Source organism: Calonectris borealis, chromosome 15, assembly GCF_964195595.1.
Source record: "Calonectris borealis chromosome 15, bCalBor7.hap1.2, whole genome shotgun sequence".
Classification (NCBI taxonomy): Eukaryota; Metazoa; Chordata; class Aves; order Procellariiformes; family Procellariidae; genus Calonectris; species Calonectris borealis.
This window is the reverse complement of record NC_134326.1, coordinates 1,633,652-1,656,506: the sequence shown is the minus strand read 5'-3', so window position 1 is coordinate 1,656,506 and position 22,855 is coordinate 1,633,652. Positions and strand designations below refer to the sequence as shown.

General features: G+C 47.1%; 1 protein-coding gene and 1 long non-coding RNA gene across 3 annotated transcripts; both read left to right on the top strand.

The window, feature by feature from the left end:
* Positions 1-537: 537 nt before the first annotated feature.
* Positions 538-1,494, top strand: PURA (purine rich element binding protein A). The gene has a single exon (XM_075163966.1). It carries the CDS (start codon positions 538-540, stop codon positions 1,492-1,494), a length of 957 nt encoding a protein of 318 aa, XP_075020067.1.
* Positions 1,495-1,616: 122 nt separating this feature from the next.
* Positions 1,617-21,747, top strand: LOC142088553 (uncharacterized). Of its 2 annotated transcripts, XR_012675869.1 has the most exons (5): positions 1,617-1,706; positions 18,475-18,540; positions 18,629-18,685; positions 19,715-20,003; positions 21,194-21,747. It is a non-coding gene; the product is annotated as an uncharacterized LOC142088553 (long non-coding RNA). The 2 variants fall into 2 exon arrangements; XR_012675868.1 differs by having other exon boundaries at positions 18,475-20,003.
* Positions 21,748-22,855: the final 1,108 nt, after the last annotated feature.

Below are 22,855 nucleotides of genomic sequence, written 5' to 3'. Positions count from 1 at the left end.
GAGGAGCCCGGCGGCGCTCCCGGCCCCGCCGGCGGCCCCCGGGGGGCGGGAGCCCGGTGTCCCGCCGGGGGCCGCCGGCGGGGCCGGGAGCGCCGCGGGAGCCGCCGGCGCACGGCGAGGGGCTGGCGGCGCGGCACGGGGCGTGGGGGGCGGCGGCCCGCCCCCGGCCGGTGGCGGCGGCCGGCGGTGCGCGGCGCGGCCGCCCGGCGGCGCGGCGCTGCTGCCCGGCTCGGCGGGGCGGCCGGCGTCGGGGGCCGCTCTCTGCCGCCTTCCCGCGCCCTCTCCTCGCTCCCGCAGATCTCGCGAGAGCGGCCGGCTGGTGGCCGCGGGGGCTGTTGCAGCAGCGGCGGCGGCGGGCGGAGCGGCGGCGGCGGCGGCGGGCGGCGGCCGGGGGCGGCCGAGGAGGCGGCGGCGGCGGCGGCGGCGGCGGAGGCGGCGGCGGCGGCGGCGCAGGCGGGGGGGCGCCGGGCGAGAAGCGGCGGCGGCGGCGGCGGCCGAGGCCGAGCGGCGGCGGCGGCGGCGGCGGGCGGCGGCATCATGGCGGACAGAGACAGCGGCAGCGAGCAGGGCGGCGGCGGCGGGGGCGCGGCGGGCGCCGGGGGGCCGGGCTCGGGCGGCGGCGGCGGCGGCGGCGGCGGGCCGGGCGGCGGCCTGCAGCACGAGACGCAGGAGCTGGCCTCCAAGCGGGTGGACATCCAGAACAAGCGCTTCTACCTGGACGTCAAGCAGAACGCCAAGGGCCGCTTCCTCAAGATCGCCGAGGTGGGGGCGGGCGGCAACAAGAGCCGCCTGACCCTCTCCATGTCGGTGGCCGTCGAGTTCCGCGACTACCTGGGCGACTTCATCGAGCACTACGCCCAGCTGGGCCCCAGCCAGCCCCCCGAGCTGGCGCAGGCGGCCGACGAGCCCCGGCGGGCGCTCAAGAGCGAGTTCCTGGTGCGGGAGAACCGCAAGTACTACATGGATCTGAAGGAGAACCAGCGCGGGCGCTTCCTCCGCGTCCGCCAGACCGTCAACCGCGGCCCGGGGCTGGGCTCCACGCAGGGCCAGACCATCGCCCTGCCGGCCCAGGGCCTGATCGAGTTCCGCGACGCCCTGGCCAAGCTCATCGACGACTACGGGGTGGAGGAGGAGCCGGCCGAGCTGCCCGAGGGCACCTCCTTGACTGTGGACAACAAGCGCTTCTTCTTCGACGTGGGCTCCAACAAGTACGGCGTCTTCATGCGGGTGAGCGAGGTGAAGCCCACCTACCGCAACTCCATCACCGTCCCCTACAAGGTCTGGGCCAAGTTCGGCCACACCTTCTGCAAGTACTCGGACGAGATGAAGAAGATCCAGGAGAAGCAGCGGGACAAGCGCGCCGCCGCCGCCGCCGCCCCCCCCGCGGGCGCCGGGGCCGAGCCGCCCCCCGAGGCCGAGGCCGCCGCCGCCGCCGCCGCCGCCGCCGGGCCGCCCGGCGCCCTGCTGCAGGCCGAGGAGCCCGAGGAGGACTGACCGCCCGCCCCCCGGGACGCGGACTGGCCCCGCCGCCGGCGGGAGGGCGGGCGGGCGGCGGGGCGGGGGGGCGGCGGCGAGAGCCCTCCCCGCTGCCCGGCGCCCCCCCCGGCAGCGCCGCCCGCCCGGCGCCCCCCCGCCGCCCGGCAGCAGCGCCTGCGACCCGCCACCCATCGCTGGATGTTCCTCCACTTTACCCACCGTATCAAACAGTAAGCAGCTGCTAAAACAAAAACAAAACAAAACAAAACACACAAAAAAAGTCAGAAAAAAGTAATAACATTATATATGAACTGTGTTTCCTACTTGATTAAAAATATAAAGAACTGAGTGTTTATTTCCCTAATTAACCGAGAACTTTTGTACACGTTTAAGCTATTATTATTAAAAGTGTTTGCAAAAATGGTCAAGATTATAATATTGCTGAATTATATAAAAAAAAGTCCTTTTCATGTTGAGCTAACATTTGACTTTAGCACAAAAAAAAAGAGATATTTTAGAACACGTAAAATAATATTTTTAGTTTTTTCTTCTCATTTTGTTACCAAATTTCGAACCTTACATGGAGGTTACTATAGTATATTTGACACCCTATATACCTGTGATTAGAGATGTGTATATATATATGAGGGCTAGGCATGCTGTGTGTCTGAGCTTTGTCTAAATGTTATGCAGAAGTTTGTAGAGTTAAAAGGTACGTAGGTTTAATTCATGCAAGGTAAACAATAAGTGCTCTCTTTTATACAATATGCATTGCATCTGGACCTTAAACATATAAAAATGGTCAGTGAAACTTCTGTGAACATGAAGAAAAATTATTAAAAAAGGCATTTAAATGAAATTTGCTAACTTGTGATTTTTACGTTTGAACCAAAGTTATTCAAATAGTTAAAAAAAAAAAAAAAAGAAAAGAGGAAAAGGAAAAAAAAAGAGAGAGAGAGAAAAAAAAGAAAAGTAAAGAATTTCCTCCCGTAATATTTTTTTCTGCACCTGTTTGGTTTACAACTGAGTAGGCGTATTGTCATTATTGTGTATATGAGATGTACTTGTATTGTTCATAATATATTTTTTTTATTCTGTGTACTTAAAGTACTTAACCTGACGTGCAGCGGTTTCCAGTCAACCTGTTTTTGGACAGCAGGTAGCGAGTCTTTCCGTGTCGCCACTGGCACTAGCACTATCTCTGAAATTCGTGAGAGGTCCGAACCGATGCTGTGATCCCTGCCAGTGCCGTTAACTTCCGTAGGCCTGTTAGAAATCAGCGCGATGCGATGGCAGAGTAATCCTACTGAGCCATGGGGTTCGGAGTTTTGTTTAAAAGTGAAAGCCAAGCCGGTGTGTGTCTGTAACGGATTTCCATGTAGCTGTGGTGCTAGCTATTACTGGCTACATACCTGGCGAGCCTAGCCGTGCCCTTCCCTCCCCGTCCCAGCCTCCTGCCGGCGCGCGCTCGCGGGCTCCGGTCGAAGCCTAGGGTAGGGAAACGCAGATTTGTCAGAACGCTAATCTGTCCAGGTGTGTTCTCCAAATTGAAATTGTTTGTAATAATAATGAGAATAATAATAGGTTTTTACAGGTGGTTTTTGTTGTTTCGGTTTTTTTCTTTTAAAAAAAGTTGGTGTGCTTTTAATTGACTAACTTCTTGCTGCTGTATAGTAAAATATTAATATATTTTTATCATTAAACTGCTGCATGACTATCATCATTACGAGTGAAGAGAAAACGTTGTAGAAAAAAAAAAGATGCCTTAAACAGTGAAAGCAAAACTTTTTTTTTCTTTTCTTTTCTTTTCTTTTCTTGGCCGGAATTCAGTAGACAGCGTTTCAGAGAAACTAGGATCTTGTTCCACTCGGAAGTTTTTTTGGGATGCAATCATTTTTCTTGACGCTCTTGGCAAAGTTAGCCGTCTGGTAGACCTAGCTGCTGCGCGCAGAAGGCACCACCTGTACGAGCAGGAGCTGCCTGCGCTGCTTTACTGATGGTCAAGGATGGAGTTTCAGAAGTGTGGGGAAAAAAAAAAAAGCTTGTTTTAAAGAGTTTTATTTCCTGCTGTCTTTTTACTCCCGTTTGAAATTATAATTCCCTTTTTCTTTTTTTTTTTTTTTTTTTTGAGATGTACTGTAAGTGTCAAAACAAGCTGTTTCCATTGTACCATGCATTACTTCCCTTTAAAGAAGTTTGCTGTTAGTGTTCACAGAAAGTTAAATACGAGATGCCGGTAGCGAGGTGTTTCTGTTTCTTTTAAACAATCACTGGAAATGTTTAAAATTGCTTTAATATGCACTTTCCTATTTCCCAGTAGTAAAATAAGCTTTCGGAGTGCGTAATGTGACATTTGAAATGGTTCTCAATTGCATGTAAACATTTGTCTGATAACCTGCTTTTGAATCGGAGGGTCTGGATGGGCAGTTCCATCGATTATTGTACTTCAACTGTGATGTGTGCGGGACTGCATTCTCCATGCTGCTAGACGTAGTTAGGAAATTAATTGCTTTGGTTTTGCTACTTGATTGATTGTCTCGGTCCTGCTGTTCACTGCCCTCCCAAAAGTTGTCGTGCTGCCGACGGACGCGGTCCGGCGCTCATAGTTCCATGCCGCTGCCTTGTGTTGCCGGCAATAAGTAGCGGGAGGCGATGAGAGCACGGCAGAGTGTCCTTCCCTACCCTCCCGGCTCCCGGGAACATCGCTAACGAGGCAGGCTGCTCCCCGTGGTCTTCCTCACCCGCGCCGCCCGGATCCTGCCCGGGATCTGGCTGACTCGAGAAGCGCACGGGCCGCGCGGTTCCAGTCAAACCAGTACAGCCTGTAACAGCCCGCTGGCAGTTTTGTGAACAGTGCCCGAGAACTGGTGGTCAGTTTTTGTCTCGTTTTGGGTTTCTTCTGCGTGTTTCGTTGGTTTTGGTGTTTTTTTTTTCTTCTTCTTTTAACGCACGTTATGTATGTTCTAGGACTTGATGAATGATGATAATGAAAGACTAAAATGACTGTAAAGGTTCGTGGGATTTTGCTTCTGGTTTTGTTTTTGTTTTGATTTATTTTTTGCCTTTTTTTTTTTTCCCCCCCCCGGAGGTGCTCGGTACTTTACCAAGGCTCTAATATCTCAGTATTTAAAACAAGTACAAAAACCCTGTTCAATGTTAGAAGAAGAAAGGTATATTTGACCATATGTGTTGTTTTAAAAAAAGACAGTATGCTCAAATGTGCCAAGATATCTAATTCCTGAGAAGTATGCCTTATATTTTCCTTGATGATATGCTTTTAAATGTCTTGTAGAATAGGTCAAGAGCATGATAAAAACTACTTTATAATGACTACATGCAAGAAAACTTGAAATTCATTGCAATACTGACATTATTTTATTTTTAAGTTAAAGGGACACTGTCAAGTAATTTACCATTGAAATGCAACCGCCCTTTAAGTGGTTTTATGCTAACGAAGAAATGTCCTCCAAATTCAAAGTTCTTTTTTTTGTTTTGTTTTGTTTTTTTTAAAAAAAGTAACATCGCTCTGTCTCCGAGACGTTAAATAAAAAAGAAAAAAAAGAAACAGAACGAGCCGCTGTTGGTTCCTGCCTCTTCTTTGCGGTCCCGCTTGCCACGCTGCGGCGAGAGGCAGCCCTCCAGCTGCACGGGAGCAGGAGGGGGCTGCCGGGACCCGTCCCGGCGAGCTCCAGGCCCGCGGTGCCGCGGAGGGCCAGGGCTTCGGCCGGGCAGCAGCCGCCAGGGTCAGAAACCCGGCTGCGGGGTGCGGACAGGACGCTGAGCTTCCAGCGAGGCATTCCCATGCGCGGTTTTGGAAAATTCAGTTTAAAAAAAGGAGAAAGGAAAAAAAAATACTTGACAGTGTCCCTTTCGTGCGTATCCCGTGCAGGGGTTGAAATGTGCTCGGCGTAGCGCTCGCCGAGGAGCGGTTCGCACCCTGTACCTTGCCTGTTGTAAGCGCAGAGGGGCTGCCCGGTGCGGGCAGCGGTGCGAGGCAGAGACCATCCTGTCCCAGTCATTTTAACCCCTCCTCAGAGCCGACCGATAACTTCTTTTTTTGGGGGGGGAGCAATTACTTTGTTGCCTTTAAAAATAGCACTGTAACCACCTTTTTTTATGATTAGCTGTAGTATAACCTTTGTCCCTTCAAACTATGCAAGCTATGAAATGTAAATTAGGGATCAGTTAAAGATAGTTGATTATATTCAATCAGATGGCATTCATGCACTAACTGGAGTATATACAGATAAAGCTATTAGAGTGACTTGTATGCTAACAGCAAGATATAACATACCTACCTATTCTAAAAAAATGACTATTAATATTGTATAACAGGACTGTGGGGGTTGGGAGGGGATGTTATCTCTTACCTTCTTAAAAGGGGATTTAAGATTTTTATAACTGTTTTTTCCATCAAACTTTAATATTTTTGTCAAATTTTTAGGTATTTAATTTGTAAAATAGATTTTACTTTGTACTGGCGTACAGAAAATAGGGTTGATTTAAACTTTTTTGAAGCCAAGTGATCAAGTACATTTGTAATAAAAAGTCAATGGATCTATATCAGTCGTACTCACTGTTTTCATTTCTTGTACGTTCTAATGCAGTGGCGCTGTATGTCTCCCAAGGAAAAAAATTTGGGGAGGTGGGTGGAAGGAGGAGGCAAAAATGTCAGCATTGACGCTGCAAGTTGATGCGACTTTCCGTATGCAAGTGGCCCGTGGTCAGTGGAGATTTGGTAGATGTGCATTTTTACTAAAAACACGGTGCACTTTTTCAAGAAGGGTTTATGAAAACCTGACGTTTTTGGCATGTCTTCACTTCATGCTTCCACCTTGGTGCCCCTAAACTCTAAAGCCGCCCTTTGGGAAGCGCGATTCCCTGGCACTTAAGAAAAACAAAACCAAACAAAGCAAAACTCTGATTTCTTCTAAGGTGGTGAACTACGGCACGTTACGTTTTTGCACCCGCACACTTTCCTGCCATCCTCAAAGGTCTGCCACTTATCTTCTTTTCTCTAAGTTCAACAGGTTAAACTTTTTTTTCTTTTTTTTGAGTAAAATTACCGAGTGTTTTGGATTGAAGACTTCAGCAGATCCACCGAGTCTGGATCCGACACCTTGCAGAGCACTGACATAATTTTTTTTGTTTGCTTTAAACCCAGACCTCCCATTTCCCGTTCCAGGGCATATACCAAATCTGATTGACTTGTCTGTGGCAGAAGTTGTGGGAGCTAGAAGTGGAGAATCCTGACATTAATGTACAAGAATGCTAAAACAGGTTTACATTTCGGGGGGCTCTCGTGAAACACGAAAACTCAAAATGTAACTAGAACCAGCCAATTTCCTGGGTTTTGCTAGTCCAATGGGTAGAAAACGAGGCTCTCTTAGGTGAGTTGGAAAGAAGGCAGCGAAAGCAAATTCTTCCACAACTGTGCAATTTGCTCATTCAAAAACCTGCTGCTTCTTACCAGCTTGGATTGCTTTTTGAAAGGTAGGGCTCTGCCTAAAGCGCTGGAGAGTTTCTCTGTTAAAACGAAACTGTCAAGAATTTTTTATTTTTAATTGCAAATTTAAAATCCTGGTTTGCACCTTCTTTTTTCTTTTTTTTTTCTTCTTTTTTTTCTTTTTTTTTTTTTTTTTTTGCTTTGCTTTTTGTCAGGCTTACCCGAACTTTCCTTTTATTTTCTTACTATCCTACTCTGCTGGCTGCCTGCTCCTTGTTAACTCAGCTTGTGTAATTGAAGGGTCACTGTTCATGTTGGTGTGTGGACTATCTGGAAGGGGAGTCCAGCGTAGTTTTAAGTTCTTGTGCTGGGCTTTGTATTTTTTGCACATGCACTTTTCTCCCGAAAAGTTTTATTATTCTTGGCTTTCTTCTGTAACGCGTGAAGATAGGTGAAAGGATCTGAATTTTTGGTGGCAGAACGGAGAAGCAGGCTGCATGTGAAGTGTTGTCAAAATGTTTTGACAAAACCAACAAGGTAAACAAGTGAGTTCCATTTTTATTCTTGATTCCTTCTGCTGTTGCCATCTCATCTCATTCTCCTGTGCCACTTGCAACAATGAAAGATAATTTCAGCCCAGAGCTTTTTTTCAAGCCTGTGGTTCCTTTTACTCCGCTCACTTGCACATGATTTAGCTCACTGGCACCGCAAAATGTTGTGCGTGGGTTGCGAACGTGGCAAGGAGATACGTATATATAGTTTAAAGCTAGTTAAGGTTAATCTAAACAGACTTTCAAAATTATAACCATTTTTAAAAGCCTGTTTTAACCAGAGCCTAATCTTTGGACCTGAAGTTCATGGCATTTTTTTTTTCTCTTAAGTGGGATCTCTCGTGTTGAAATTACTGAGGGTGATGGCCTGATGGCACGGGAAGGATGCTCCTCTCGTGTGGCAGCTGAGGTTCCTCTGCCAGAGTCGGGCTGCCTGCTCTGCTCCCATCAGCGATGCTGCCTCCCCGCTCCCGTACCGTTCGTGCCAGACAGTCTTGGATCCGCTCTGGGAGTTTCTCTTAGCCTGCCTATCCTTTTTTACTTTTTATCTTTTCAAAGCATTTCGGTTCCTGATGGGACTGTGTTTTAGCAGCACTACAGTCTGGGGGAAAGTCAGTCTACGTAGGGGTCCGCAATGCATCCCGCTTCCTGTGAAAACAGGTGGGCTATGAGGCTTTACTGGACTGCGCGTGGCTTGTCGTTAATGCAGGTCTGAACAGCTGTAGATAGCAGAAGTAAATGCCAAACCATCCATTTTTAGGGGTTCACAGAGTTACTCCTCTGATGATATACCGGATATTTTATTGCAATTTGGATGGCATAAAAGTTGCTGCTGGAGAAGTACATTGGAAGGGAAAGGATGAGCGGGTTTGCTTTTGGACGTGCCCTCCCGCAGGCAGGTATGGTGCCGTTGTGGCTAACAAAGGCGTTTCCTGAGCCGGCGGGCTCAGGCGGGTACCAAGCCGGGTGAAAAGAGTTTGTCCCGGGGGAGCAGCTCCCAGCAGTCACGGCAGAGGAGGCGTTGTCTGGCTGGAGGGTGGGAAAAGGCTTTCAGAGCAAGGCGGGAGGGCTGGGCTGGAAGAAGCATGCCTTGGCCGCCGTTCGAGTGCTTCAGCATCTGAACGGGCGTTCAGGGTGGAGGGTGGTGCCCTTGCCCAGAAGCCCGTGAGAGCCAGATGACGGCAGCTCTGGCAGACCCCTTGCCGCGGGCAGCCGAGGGGTGTCGGGCAGCGGATCCCAGGGCAGCGCGGGGCGGCGGGGGCGTGGGGCTGAGCTCCGCGGCTGCGGTAGCTCTGCTGGTCCCGTCTCTGCAATTCGGTGTCTGTACGTGGCTGAAGCCAGACGAGCAGTTGCGGGTTTTTGGAGAGTCGGAGCATGTCACGCCTGCCTCCATGAAAGTAGTAAACAGTTGTGTAGCCTGTTTGAGGCAAAATATCACAGAAGAGGGAGAGTTGAATTCATACAGCGAGGAACGAGGCATGTTTTCACGGAAAAATGTCAGCTGGAGATTAAGTGAGAAAAGATAAAGATAGAGGACTTCTGGCCCCACTATCTGTCTTTCGAGTGTTGACTGATTAAAACAAGACAGCGAGTGGCTGGATATTCCTGGACGATGCTTCACTGTCCCTCTGCGGATCGATACTGCTGGCACTCCTTGGCCTGGAGAAGGGATCTGGTCCTGAGCCTTTTGCCTCTGGAAGGCACCACGTCCAGCCAAGATGGAGCCCTGCTCAGGCTGGCTGTAAGTTTTGTCTGCGTGTGGGTATTGTCTCGTTTTGGGTGACCAGGACCCCGCACCGGACGTCCCCGGGGCCGTGGCGGTGTCTGCGGCAGCTTTGCAGCTCAGGTCGGGTGTGCGCTTCTGCAGCGAAGTGCTGTGCTGTCCCTGCGTAGCGTACCTTGGTTTTATCGTGGAGCGGTCTCAACGCACATGACCTGATTTGTTTTGGGTTTAACTAAGCCAAAAGACAAGCTCGACCAACCGGTGGGCATTAGGTCCATCAGACCAAGCTAGAGCTTGTGGGAGAGTAAAATCCCCGAAACACAGATAACGTGACCATCCCCGAGCAGTGACTCCTTTGCTGTTGAACTTGGCTCTGTGCTGATTGCTCGTGTAGACGTAGCCCTAGATAAAACAGGAGACCTAGATGGCTGGCCATTTTTGCACCTCGTCGTCTTCAGGCTTAGGTTCACAATATGTGGCGTACTTCTGCTCCTTCCTGGATCAGCCATCATCTGGGAGAGCGCCTGCTTTGAATGGGCGTCTTCTGGATCTCCCCAGCAGGTAACTCGGTCTTAACTCAGATAATTCCTTGGCTTTGCTGGTCATCACTTGGTTTGCTGTCCAGCCTGATGTTAGCTTTGCAAAAATACACACCTTAGCCTTTTCTTAGGCATAGGCCACGTAGGAGACTGAAGTGAAAGGAGGACTGGCTGCAACACTGGCAGTGGGAGCGGAGCTTGGGCTGAGCCTTCCTGGCTGTGGTGCAGAAGGGTTTTTTTCTTGAAACACAATCTTGAAATATGCAAGAAGTGAAGAAAAGCTTCATTCTTTCTGTCGTAGATCGGAGAGGTGAGAGGTGTGGAGTTACATCTGCAGCGTGGAAGGATGTGCCCCTCTTGGCTAGCAAGACCTTGGAGGGAGGCGGCTGTTGTGGGAGCTGATCGCTGCGTGCTGCCGGGAAGCCAAAGTGCATGCCTTGGAGAGACTGGGACAGCTTTTCGGGGAAAAACCTCTACACGTTGAAATGTCATCCTGGTCAGCATGTTAATTTCTATGGAGAGCTGCTCGTAAAGGTGGCTTGCAAATGGCGTCTGAATCCCTGTGACCATGTTGACCCCAATGGATTTCGATTTCATACTGGACATGGTGCACCGTGCGGCAGCCCTCGTGGGTGACCGTCTTGATGCAAGAGATCGTGCCTCGCTGACACACGTCAGTGGTTTTGGCTGTGAGGCGGCACTGTCATGCTTGCGGGAAGGTCTGGGAGCTGAGCCTGGGCTCTCGGAGACATCTCAGGGACGTCTCATCATCCCGCTGGACAGATGCGCAGTTGCTCTAGGCTGGGCCAGCGCAGGCACACGGGGCTTCAGGGCTGGTGTGCGAGGGCACGCGAGCTGCGGGGTCTCTGCTGCGGGGCTGACCCCCACTGGCGTGTTTTCATCTCCTCTGTGTCATCAGCTGTGCTGATGTGGCTGGTGCTGAGATGAAGCTGCAGGCTTCACGCGGCGGCTGGAGGAGGCTAAGTCTGTATAAGATATATGCCTGGGTAATTTATAATGCTGGGAGTTAAGGGTGGAGAAAATGAGCAGTGGCCTTTTTTCCCGTTGCTGGTGAATGTCATGATGTGCGACTCGAGCTCAAATAACCGGGTGCTTATCATATCTGCAGTGCCCTTCACCTGGTATGTTAGTCCCGGTCAAAGACTGGGGTGGGTTTTATTCTTCTAACTCTGGGTAGAAAGGCGTGCTGTTTCATGCCAGAGTGCAGACAGGGTTTGTGCATCTTGGGCAGGACCTGTCTGGATAGGACATCTCAGAGCAGCGCTGTCATTTGGCAGTTAGCCGCGTTGGTTTCAGTGTCTTTCTCTCCCCCAGGTTGGGCTTGTTGTAGTGTCTCACTATGTTTTATAGTAGTAGTGTAGTGTCTTACTATATGTTTTCTTTCTCCGTGCGCTGTCCTCGTTGCACAATAGTTCGTGAGTGCGATCCAAGCTGCTGGCTTTATTGCCTGTAGTCTCCTGAGGTTTGGAACTTGCTTTTCCTGGGCTTGGCTTTTGCTCGGGCATTAGTGTGGGCAGAGGAGCTCAAACCAGCAGCTCCTTGGGAGTGTGCATCAGCACATCGGCATCAGCTGGTCCAGACTCCTCAAGGCTCACCTGGGGCGCTGGGTTTTCAAGGGCCAGCTCCTTTCTTCTGCGTCAGTCCAGCAGAAGGAGGTCCAGCTGTCTCACTTCTAGGTGAACTATGAAGGCTTGCTCATCTGTCAGTACTTCAAGAAATGCCGGGGCTAGGAAGCGTGGATAAAGGATTTTGTGAAATCTGGTATTCAAACCTCCCACTCAAGTGATGCTGAGGAGAGCTGGCAACGTAGCATTGGCTTATCAGAAACTGTGTGGGTAGGTCAACTTAAGAAAAATGTTGTGTGAGCAGCACCAGAGGTGAAGAAAAGAAGCCACTGTCTTGTCAGGTACAGAGTTATAAATGGGGTTCCAAATTTCTTTTTATTAAAAAGATTATTATATTTAAATAATAAATGACGGTAGGATCACTGTTGCCAGGGGCTGCTGAAGGGCAGCCAGGCAGGTCTCTGAGCAAAATAAGGACTAGGGGCTCTGAATTATTTTCCAGCATTAATAATTCTGAACTAAGCACTGCAAATTCATGTAATTGTCATCTCTGCTTTCATGCATGCAAACAGTTTGGTTTGTGGATAGGTCTTTTGATAGTGCTGTGTTGAGAGGCTCATTCGATCTTTAAAAAAAAAACCAAACAGTTGGCTTCTGAGCTGCAACTGTCAATAAAAGTCCTGGTAAATGAATCCTTGCAGGCTTCTGCAAGGCCATATGTAACTTATCTTGTCCAATGAAAGTCTCTAATTGGTGGTTTAAAGTAATTTTTAAAAAAAATCCGTTAACAGTCAGTCTATTTTTAGTTTAAAGATGGACTTTATATGGTCATAAAATAAAAATCCTAGCTTAGTTATGGGAATCGAAGAACATTGGCTTAATTGCACTAGGAACTGCACACACGAGTGCAGAGAGGACACACTTTATGAGTGATTATCTTGTGATAAAATACTATACAGTGCAACAAGTGGAGGCGCTCCAAGCTCCAGAAAGCGTCTTGAGGCCAAAGTTGCTGAGCTGGTGGAGAAGAGATGGCATTAAATCATCTGTAGATGGTCATGGTCCGTCCTCACTTTGGCACTGGCTGCCTTGCCTTTTATTTGTGGAAATTTGACTTGCAACTGGACAGGATTAAAGGGGCAATTTATAATTTAATACTAAAGCCTTGGTTGAGGAGTTGTTCTCTGTTCTGGAGATGCCTCCAGAAGCTGGGGAAGTAGCTCTGGGAGGTTTGGGTGGCAAAGGATTTGGTTGTGGGAAATACAGGCTCCGCTCCTGATGTTTAGGAGATCCACCTGGCGAGTCGCCTGTTGAGTGGGCGAGTAGATCCTGGAAGGTATCAGAGTGCTTGGGGCAAGCCTCGGGCTGTCATCCTTGAAGCTGAGATACTTGGGAAGCTAAATTTGGGTGCCTGAGAAGAAGACAGAATTTAGGACATGGTGGTACCTCTTCCTAAAGTCTTAATGCATGCCTGGGAAAATAGTAGAAAGGGTATGATAAGTAGGTGAAGTTAGGAGTCATGACTTTGCAGCGTGGGCTGGTGTCCACTTCAGCCGAAGCGTCCCTAGACTGGTGGCACAGAAAGTGGACAGGGTTTTGGGTGGACGGACTGAACACAGCGCTGGTGGAAGGCTGAGGCTGTCAGGGCTTGGGTGAAGGCGCCGAACGGGAGTGCCGGGAACAAAAACCTGTGCCCGTTTCTGCTGGAGGGCAAGGGGAGACTTTTCGGCGTGGGGTACGAGGAGGTTGGGAGCAGACTTGTGTAGGCGGGAGGAGCAACCAGCTGTCAGGCTGCAGATTGGGATAAGAAATGGGCATGTGGTCCAAACAAGAAAAATGTCTGTATACCAGTGTGGAAACATGAAGCAAAAATAGTTGTTGTAGCTCAGTGGTGTAAAAAGACCTTGGCATAGCTGGTCTGATTGAAACATGGTGGGGGGGTGATGAAAATCAGTAAGATGCTGCAGTACCTGCCATCAAACTATACCGAATAGGCATGCCAGGTCATAAAGCTGTGAAGGAACACTAGAACTAAAAAGTTGCCATAAAATCTGAGAGGAAATTGGAGTGACGACCACACAGCCAAATTTATGTTGGATATAAATCCCATATTTTAAAGACACAGAGGTATTAGGAAATTTTCTATTCCAGACAAGAAGGTGGTTATGGATTTCATGGGGCTTGGGAGAAAATCAGGCTCATGTGTCTTCATAAACCTGTAAGAAAAAGTAAATTCAATTATGTCCATGCTATCTGGCCAAATTGTTTGAGAAGGAGCTGGCTAACATTTTGGTGAACAAACATCTTGATTTACTTAAAGGATCATTTCTTGTAACAGTCTGGTATAGAGTTAGCCTTGATTTAGGACTAAAATGTAAGAACTGGTTCAAGATATAATTACCGTTGAGTCATTAAATAGCAGTGACCACAGTACAATTACAGGTTCAGCATCCTCAGGGGTGGAAGGCGCTGGACTGAAAATGAGTCTTGTGTTATAAAATATTGCAGGGGAGAAGATCAGAAAAATAAAGTCCTTAGATTTGTCAAGGCAGCTCCATAGATACCTGGAAAGGTTACAGATACCCAAGTTAGGCAGAGCTCTGTCATGAAGGAGCTTCAGAGCTGAAGTGGAAATCAGTTATGAAGTAAAATAGTTATAAAGTTATGAAGTGAAATAGCTATAAAGGAAGGGACTTCTGGAGTCCAGCAAGACTCCATCAAAAGACAGAAGTCCAACTCTTGCAAAGTAGACCGAAAGAGCCATGCTGTTCGGCAGGTAACCCGTGATCTGGAAATTAAGCAGTTTAGGGGGGGCTTTGAAGAGCCGGGGGCCTTAGGGAGCAAATGCTGTCTTAAGTATATCAGAGGGAAGGCTGGGGAGAGAACCTGAGCATGCAGGACTGAAGGCACAGTTAATTTTCTGCACTACTTCATACTGCTTGTGACTTCTCTGCATCATTCTGGAGCACAAGGCATGTTTGAGAGCCTACCTATCCGTCACCTAGTCCTTTTGGATGGTAAAGATACGGAGCCTCCCCCTGTAACTCGAGTGGGTGAGACAGAGATGCTCGAGCAAAGAAGTAAATTCAAGTGGAGGAGCAACAGGTGTACCTAGGAGTTTTAAAAGAGCTTGAGACTGAAAACGCTAAAGTTACTAGCCAAAAATAGGGCTGTTAAAAAATAACTTAGTATTCTCCATGACTAGGTAACATCCTAATGTTGGATTATTATTTTTTTAATTAAAGTATTAAACGGGACACTGGGAATTGCAGCTCAGCAACCCTGAACTCTGGTTAGAGGAGGAGAAACTGAAGCGCTGTAACTCTTCAGGATGTGATAGCATGAAAGCTACATGCTTTCTGCAAAGAAAGGGGGTTGGACTAGGTCCCTTCCAAACCACACTATTCTGTGATTCGATGATCAATCTTGTTTTCTGAGTAATCTACCAGAATCTTTGAACATGTTGACAAACAGCAGGAGGTGGAGAATCAACTGATCTTTATTTGGATGTTTTAAAAAGTTTTTGACAAGTCCTCCCAAGAAGGTATTAAAAAAATTATGCTTGTAATGAGAAGAGAAATATCATGGAGTCCTTCTTTGGTTGCAGCCGATGTTGATCACTTGGGCAGCACAAGGTAGACAAAAGTTTAGTTGGAGATGGTGACCGAAGGCTTCCAGGCCTGCATCTTGAGTAGATCTTCAGCCTTTGAGCAAATGAGTTTCCTCTGGAAAACACCCATTTGTTAAAACCAAAGTTGCCAGGTGAAGTGTTGATTTTCATTGAACTTTTCTGGTGAGCACATCTAGGTCCAGGCTGCAAAGTCTGGTTGACCGAAGAGGAGAAACAAGCCCAGAACACTGGGTAGCATGGCATCTAGATTTCTCCTGTGATGGGACACTGCCAGTTCAAATTCCTGCCCTGAGCTTGACTTGCAGGTCTGCCAGATCCCAGAGCATGCCTCAGCAACTAATGTTGTGGGTATGTTCTGTTTTCTTTTGTTCTTACCAAGAAAAAACTAAATGGTTTTGGTTTTAACAATGGGCAGAAAGGGAAGGAGCAGGGAGAGGTGTCTGGTCAACATTTTCCAGGTGTCATCTAGCTCTGTTCTTGAGGGAGGGTTGTCCATGTGTGTGTGCGCGCGTGCAGACCTCTCTTACCTCTCTTCCCAAGAGACCAAGGAGGACCCATAGCTAACTGGTGTGAGCTAGAGCAACCCTTTGCTGCTCTAGGTTAGTTTTAGGCTTCTTAAAAGTCTAGAAGTGGTGGCAAATACCCTTGCTTCTCCCACCTTCCCTGTCTTCAGGAGATCATGGTACCAAAGAGTAAGTGCTTTGATAAACGATCGGATTTTGCAATAGGAGCAGGTTAACTGCAGGCACCTCAAGGCTTTCGGTTAGAGTTAGTGTTTAAATACAAGAATTGGCAATTGAAAGAGCAGAATGGTTGGTTTATACTAGAGAAGTGACTTCAGCCTGGCCATGACTGGAAAATTCAGAAGAGCATGCTAAGGTCTGGTATGGTGAGCATGCAGCAGTGGGGGCTGACCCTGGGAAATGCAAGGCAATAGGCAGGGGGAGGAAAAGCCAATTTTAATGCTCCAACAATATTGCTAGGCTTCAAGTGATTTGCTCATTCAGGAAGAAGAATATCTGTTTCTGGGTAGCAAAAGCAAATGGAGTGAAGGTGTATAGACTGCCGTAGAAAATAACCGGTATTACAGATTTAGGTGGTAAGGTCTGAGAGGCTGCTGTGCGTGAACTCTCCTGTAACACAGTTCATTAGACCCCCACGGTGTCCCTGTGCTGTTTTCCCGTGGTAATCTGTGGTTGTCACTGGCGCAACCTTTGTCCCCTCCCCCTAGGAATACTAATTTCATTAGATTGCTCACTTCTAGTTAAATTATACCAGCTGACTTTGAAGTACTTAATATAAAAACGTCGTGGTATGCTTGCATGATAGTTATTTGTTGTAAGAAAAAAAATCTCTTGTGCTCTCTCTTTAGGAATTTGGGCTTTGAGTTTCATTGGGGAGTGTTGTACGTACCCAACTGCACGGGATCAGGCCCATCTCTTTTTAAAAATGTATTTCACATCTGAGATTAGAAACGTTCTAGAAGACAAATCAGAAGATAAAGTTGTCTGTTACAGGCTCAGATGATAATAGCGACTTGTGCTAAAGGCTGTCTGTCCACATAGAACACTGCACGGCTGCTTCTGTTTTAACTGCTGTCAAAGGTCTGGCATTTTGGTAATAGTATTTTTTTCTAAATGTACTGAGTATACTTACCTTTAAATCCTGTTAGGTACAGATAATTATCATTGGCATTCTGTAAATTAGCTCTATACTAGCATTCACATTGGACTAGGCTTAATATTGTGAGTGTCAAAGATGACTTGAAAAAGGAAAATTAATTTATACCCTTTTAATGCGGTTCTACCCCGTATAGGGGGTTGTTTGTAGAAGTACCAGGAGTGCTACAACTGTCTTTCCCCTTTACTTGCTGTGATTCTCTGCAGGAGAACATACAGGTTTAAATCTATTTTTCCATCCTTTGGAGACACTGAGATACTATCACAGTGAGGTCCATGGAAACACCTAGATAAACCAGGCCATAATGCAGAGATAATGCATCTTTTCCATTTTTTTTTTCCTGTGCTGTCAATCAGGCCTCCAAGCTTTTTTCCTTAAAATGTAAAAAAAGTTAAATTGTTTGAGTAAAAATCACTTCCCTCATCTGTCCAGTGCAACATCCTCTAATACCATAGGTCTGGTCAGGCTGGATTATTTGCGGTCTTCCAGAAAAGGTAGACGGGACTGGAATTACTAATGCCAAAAATTGCCCACGGCAAGGGAGGGAAATCCTTGTTTTCAAGAAAAAACCCATCCGGAGCCTTTTCAGACACCCCGCAGCACACCACAAGGGTATAAATACCTGCTTTTTCCTTTCCAGGTGATCTTTAAGGCCAGGTAGCAGCGGGCAGGGTCGGTCTGTCCGGGCGGACGGGACGGGGGTCCTGCCCTGCAGATTTGCCCTGCTTCGGCATCAAACCCGACAGTTTTTAGGCTGGGCTTTTGTCCTCCGAGCAGCGGCCAGCCCCGGCACAGCCAGCCCCAGGGGTTGCCAGTGCCGTTCGGCATCCGCGCTGTTTCGCGCTCCTTGCATCTTCCTGGGCACAAGACCCCCGGCACCTCCGCGGGTGACGCTGCCCGCGCGTCACCCAGCCGCCCGGTGTGCGTTCAGGGAGCTACGTGTGGTTGGCTTTCACCGTGTCCTCAATTTTGATCCCCAGGGCAGAAAAATTAGGACTTCTCAGTTAAAGAAAAAACAAAAAGCAAAGCAAAATCTCTGGAGAGTGGTGTTTCCCCACGGTAGTGACGGCCGTTCACCAGCCGCTTCTGTTCAGCCATGACCCCTGGTTCGGTTCTGCTAGGTTTTTAACCATCTTGACCTCATGTTTGCAAATATTATTGGTAATATAATGCTCTATGTACAAATGTCTGTGTGGCTCATGTGTATGTTTCTGTGGTTCAAGTCAGCCACAGACTTCTGGAATTTCATTGTACCTTGGTTAAATGTTGGACTTTTAACTCTTCTACTGTATGGCTTCTTGATTTCTCTTGTCCAATGTGGACCAACTCTATTTTTGGAAATAAATAAGCATGTAAATAAAATGAATGGGTTTATGCCACTTACAAGAAAATGCTTTATTTAAAATATACACTCAGTCTTGTATATTTTATGGTATCTCAGGGAGCGGATGCGGCTCAGGCACCAGCAGCTTTGGTGATGAGATACCATATTATGTACAAATTCATTTCCAAGTGGTTTCAGAAGAAGACTTTCCATGTCCTGAGCCAAAGCCCCATAGGACCAGCCTTGCGGAGGAGGGGGGGGAAATCCAGAAAGAAACGTGTAGTTTAAGGGGAGTAAAGGAAAGAAACACGACTTTCCTCTCAAACAAGGCTTCTGGTTTGAGGTGTCCGGGTGCCAAAGATGCGGCCGAGTGTAGGGATGTCGCGGGGCAGTTCTGGGCTCCTGCCCAGGAGCACGTGGAGATCAGGAACACGATGACTTCTTTTTTCTTTTTTAACTTCTCCATATAAACCAATATTTACCAGTAATCCTGTGTTTCTGTTTTTGTTTTTTGGCAGACTTTTACCAGTAAATATCGGTTTATTCCTGAAACCAGAAGCCCTAAACATACCTTTGTTTATAAGGTCAGTTGTCATTTATGTCTCTCTCGTTCCCCGCTCCCCCCCAGTACAACCCGGCAGGTGATTGAAAGGTACCGAGTTTTCTTTCTAGTTTTCCTGCTCTGCATCTCTGGGAACTGGAGCCCGCAGGACCTAGAGCCTTCTGTTGGTAACGTAGACCCGAGTTTACAAATTATTCTTTTACTATTTTAAAGCCTGCTTTTAAGGACAGAGGTGTTCCCGGCTGCCTGCTACGGGAACTGGTAGAAACCCCTGCAAATGCATAAATTGCTTCACCTCTCCGAAGCCTGCGGGTAGGTCTCTCACAAGCATCTTCAGGCTTGGGGCTGAGAAAACAATTTATCCAAAAATATACACTAAAAAACGCCATTTCTGTTTTACAGTGAGCAGGACTGGGGGAGGGAAGGGCGGGAAAGGAATTTGAAAATTATTTTTTTCCCCCCATTTTTTCCTGATTTTCTAATTACTGCTAGAAAGCAAGTGTGATGTGGGGAGGAGGGAGAGAATTTGAACGTTGCCCTTCCTAAACTCATTGTAAACTCTTCCTCCAAGGCTGGGAGAAAGGGCAAGTAAAAGGTCTGATCCTTAAAAGGACATTGCTAGGTGTCTGGGACCCCAAAAGCAGCTGGCGCTTTTTAATGATGGGAATCGCTTTAGGTCATTTTTTTCGAAGTTTTGGTTTATACCAAGACAAATCGACTTGGGAGCGTTGAAGCCTCCTTTTTTTTCCGCAAGTGTTTGCGACCCAAACACAACAGCGTTATGCTAATACTCAAGAAAGAGAGAAGCTGGTGAGGAATAGAAAATGAGTTGCCTGCACGGTCCCAGCCAATTTTTTTTCCCAAGCAAACAAAATGCAAAAAAAAAAAAAAAAAATCAGCCCCGACCCCAAAAAAACGCAACCTCCCAAAAAAGCAAGCCAAAGAGGATCTCAAATGCCTAGTCTGGTTTTATCGTACATGGTTGGCGAGAGCGTTTTTGGCATAGCTGCAACCTAACTATGTCCCTTTAAGGAGCACCAGTGGCTAATTTCCTCCTAATGAACCCAAAAGCTGAGGTTTTTGCAGTTTTTGAGTGCAGGTCGAAGCTCCTGCAGCCTTAGTTGGAGTCCAGAATGAGGGGCGCCCTTCCAGCTGTGCACTTTGAGCTGAAAACTACCTTTCCTCCCCTTTTGCAGCCTGTGTGGTTCTGATTGCTGGCAGTTCTGTAATACAACTTTAATCTGAGCAATTGAGGCTGGTCCTACATTATCTTCAGACGTCTTGCGGAGGACTCCTGTTACCAGTTTGGTACTCAAAAGCTACACCCCACCATCAGAAGTCACTTATTTTTTTTTCAAAGGCAGTGATAGATTACCCTCTCTAGCTCTAATGGAAAAATGATAATTGCAATGCAACTTTCTAATAAATTGTTCATATATTCATAATTCCGTTGCAATCCCAAATTGGAGAAGAGATCTGTTAAAGGTATATATTAGTCTAGATTTTTTCTTATTGTAAATACTGTAATTTTATAATACTGTCAATATTTTATTAACTTAGAAATATTTAACAGAGTTTAATCTATGGTAGTTGATTTATTTATAGGTTTATGTTGCAGCCAATATTGCATTACATTCTAATGTAAGATTAACTTTCAGCATGTAAACATTGATTTAATATATCATTGGAAAGATTAAGAGAGAAGACTCTCACTCTTAATCTGTAATATTTAGCCCCGATTCGGAATTATTTAACGAAATATTAGGAGGTTTCAAGAGCTCATGAATCTAACAACTGCAGTTGGATTTGAAAACTTGAATTTTGAAATGTACCTGGCTCTTTCACCCTGTGAACAAGTTTGCTTCAATATCTAATCTATATAGTACGGAAGTCTTTATTTTGAGCAAAGGGACACTGTCAGATCAATTTTAGATTCTTGTTTTAGGGGGGAAAAAAAAAAGCAAAACTCACCCCCAGTGCATGTGTGTTAATTCCTTTTGGATCGCAAGGGGAAAAAATCCTTTCCTTGTTGGTGTGGGTATTTGGCTGGAAGCACTCCCTGCAGCCGGGGCGCGGGGTGGAAATCCGGCGGCTGCCAGGAGTCTCTCCGGTCCCGGCGAGAGGCGAGATGCCCGGCGGTGCTGCCGCGGTCCTGCCATCCCTGGCACCGACTGCAGGCGGAGCTCGGTGAGATGGGTAAAAGTGCACGACGTCTAAAACTTGCCAATTTTTGACCAAGGTTTTTGCTTTTTTTTTTTAACTCTCTCTCTCTCTCTTTTAGCCTGATGGTGTCCCTTTAACAGCATAAAGATGTTCACGTTCTCTGAAAAACCATTAGAAGTTATTTTCTTTTTAAGGCAGGGGAGAATTGGTCTGTAATATGTTTGCAACGTAACTTGCATAAGAATACCAAAAATATATCAAGGGTTTTCACGGGAGTTGGTATTTTTTGAGTGTAAAAGTTAATCTTTATTAGAGATGTGCCAATCTATACTGCTTTATTGTAGTGTTGTTACACTTAGGCATTTCAGTTAACTTACGAATATATACTGTAACAGTATACTTTGTACAGATTTATTTAAAATTTATTTGAAAACTGAAATAAAGTAGGCAGAAAATAAAGATATTTATTTTTCATTTGACTATGTAAGAAGGTATCATTCTTTTGGTTTTAGTGCACTGGTGTACCAAGCCTCAGAACCACTGCTTTCTCCAGCTCATAGGATGCTTTTCCGAGACTGTGGATACGTGTATGTGTACTGCTGTGTTGATAAGTAAATGCCAACGATGGAGTTCGTTGCTTTTATGCATCCCAAAGAGAAGTTCTCCACCGTTCATTCTCTGTTTTCTGACCGAAAAGGCGTGTGTTTGTGAACATTGTTCACGCAAGTTCTGCCATCCCACTCTCACATCAGCTTATACCAATGCCAGGATGGGAGGATTTGCCTGCGTACCTTCCCCAAAACACCCCGGTCCGCAGTGGCATCGTCAGGGAGCAGTTCAAACGTGTGTCCTTTGGGCTTTGTGTAAAGCAAACGCAGAACAAGAAAAATCGAGATGTTAAATCCACTAGAAAACAAATTCCTTATTGTACAGTAGTATGGAGATCTCTAGTCAACCTGCCATTAATAATAGATTCTTATTTTTTGAATGATCTATTTAAAAGAACAGCAAGCATTGTATTTGCTAGTAAATCTGAAGTGTTTACATGGAATTACTAAATAAATTATTTGATCTAAGATGGCTCTCATCAGTGCTGATTTTTAATGCTGGAAGTTAATTTTGGCAGCTGCTTTTTTAGTTCGTGCTGTTCTTTAAAATCTTCCAAAGCAGGTTTTTTCAATGCATCCTCGTGTTTTAAGTTAGGTTCTGAGGAAGACGCAAAGCATGCCTCTCCCTGCGAGGTCTGACAGGAGCGCTAGCTAACGTTTTCCAACCCCCTCCACATCGTGAGACAGCCCCTTCATATCCCAAACAACTCATTACATTGCTGAGGCAGAGAAGGATGCTCTGAACGGAAAGCCCTGCGGCAAATGGTACTGCTTAGCTGCAGTTTTCGCCCGTCTGAGTCCTGGTGCATGTACAGATATAATTTTTTTTTAGCAGTAAGCGTTGGGATAGAAGTAAAACATCATCCTTCAAGGTAACAAGTTGTCAAACTCAGTTCCAGCGTGGCTTGGTCCTGCTTTCCGCTGTTACAAGGCTGCGGGAAAGCCCTGTGCTCCCCGCCCCCAGACCCTGCTCAAGGCCCTCGGGTCCGCAGGCAGTCGCGAGAAGCTGAAGCGGACGAGTGCTTGGATCATCATCGAGGCTGAAGGTGAATTCGGGGGGCTTCCACCCCCTCCGAGCGGCAGAGGACTGGGGCTGCTCTCTGATGGGGGGGAGCTGGCTTGTGCGGCTCCCAAAGCACTCCGGCACTCCCGGGCGGAGGATGGAGTAGGTGATGCCCTGCCTCGGGGCTCAGCCCGGCGTGGAGTGGGGTTGGCAGGGTTTCAGGCTGCGGGTGGAAAGCAGCAGGAGTGCAGTTAGTGAGAGGCTGGATGGAGAGATCCATGTAAAAGGACCAGGCAGGAATAGCAGGCAGTCATTGCAAATGCAGAGTCTGGCCACACTGTGTCCCCCTCTAAGCACTGCATACGCTTGTTCTTTCTTAGGCGTTCAAAACTGGGAAAAAACGAAACTATAAATAATGCAATCTATCCCCGCATTTCTCATTTCCCAGGCTTTCTTGTACAGCATGCTAAGTCACCTAATGTTTAATTTAATGCTCTCAACGCTAGATCCCTGGTTAGAAAACCCATCGAATGCTTACATTATGCACTATTTGAAATTTTTTT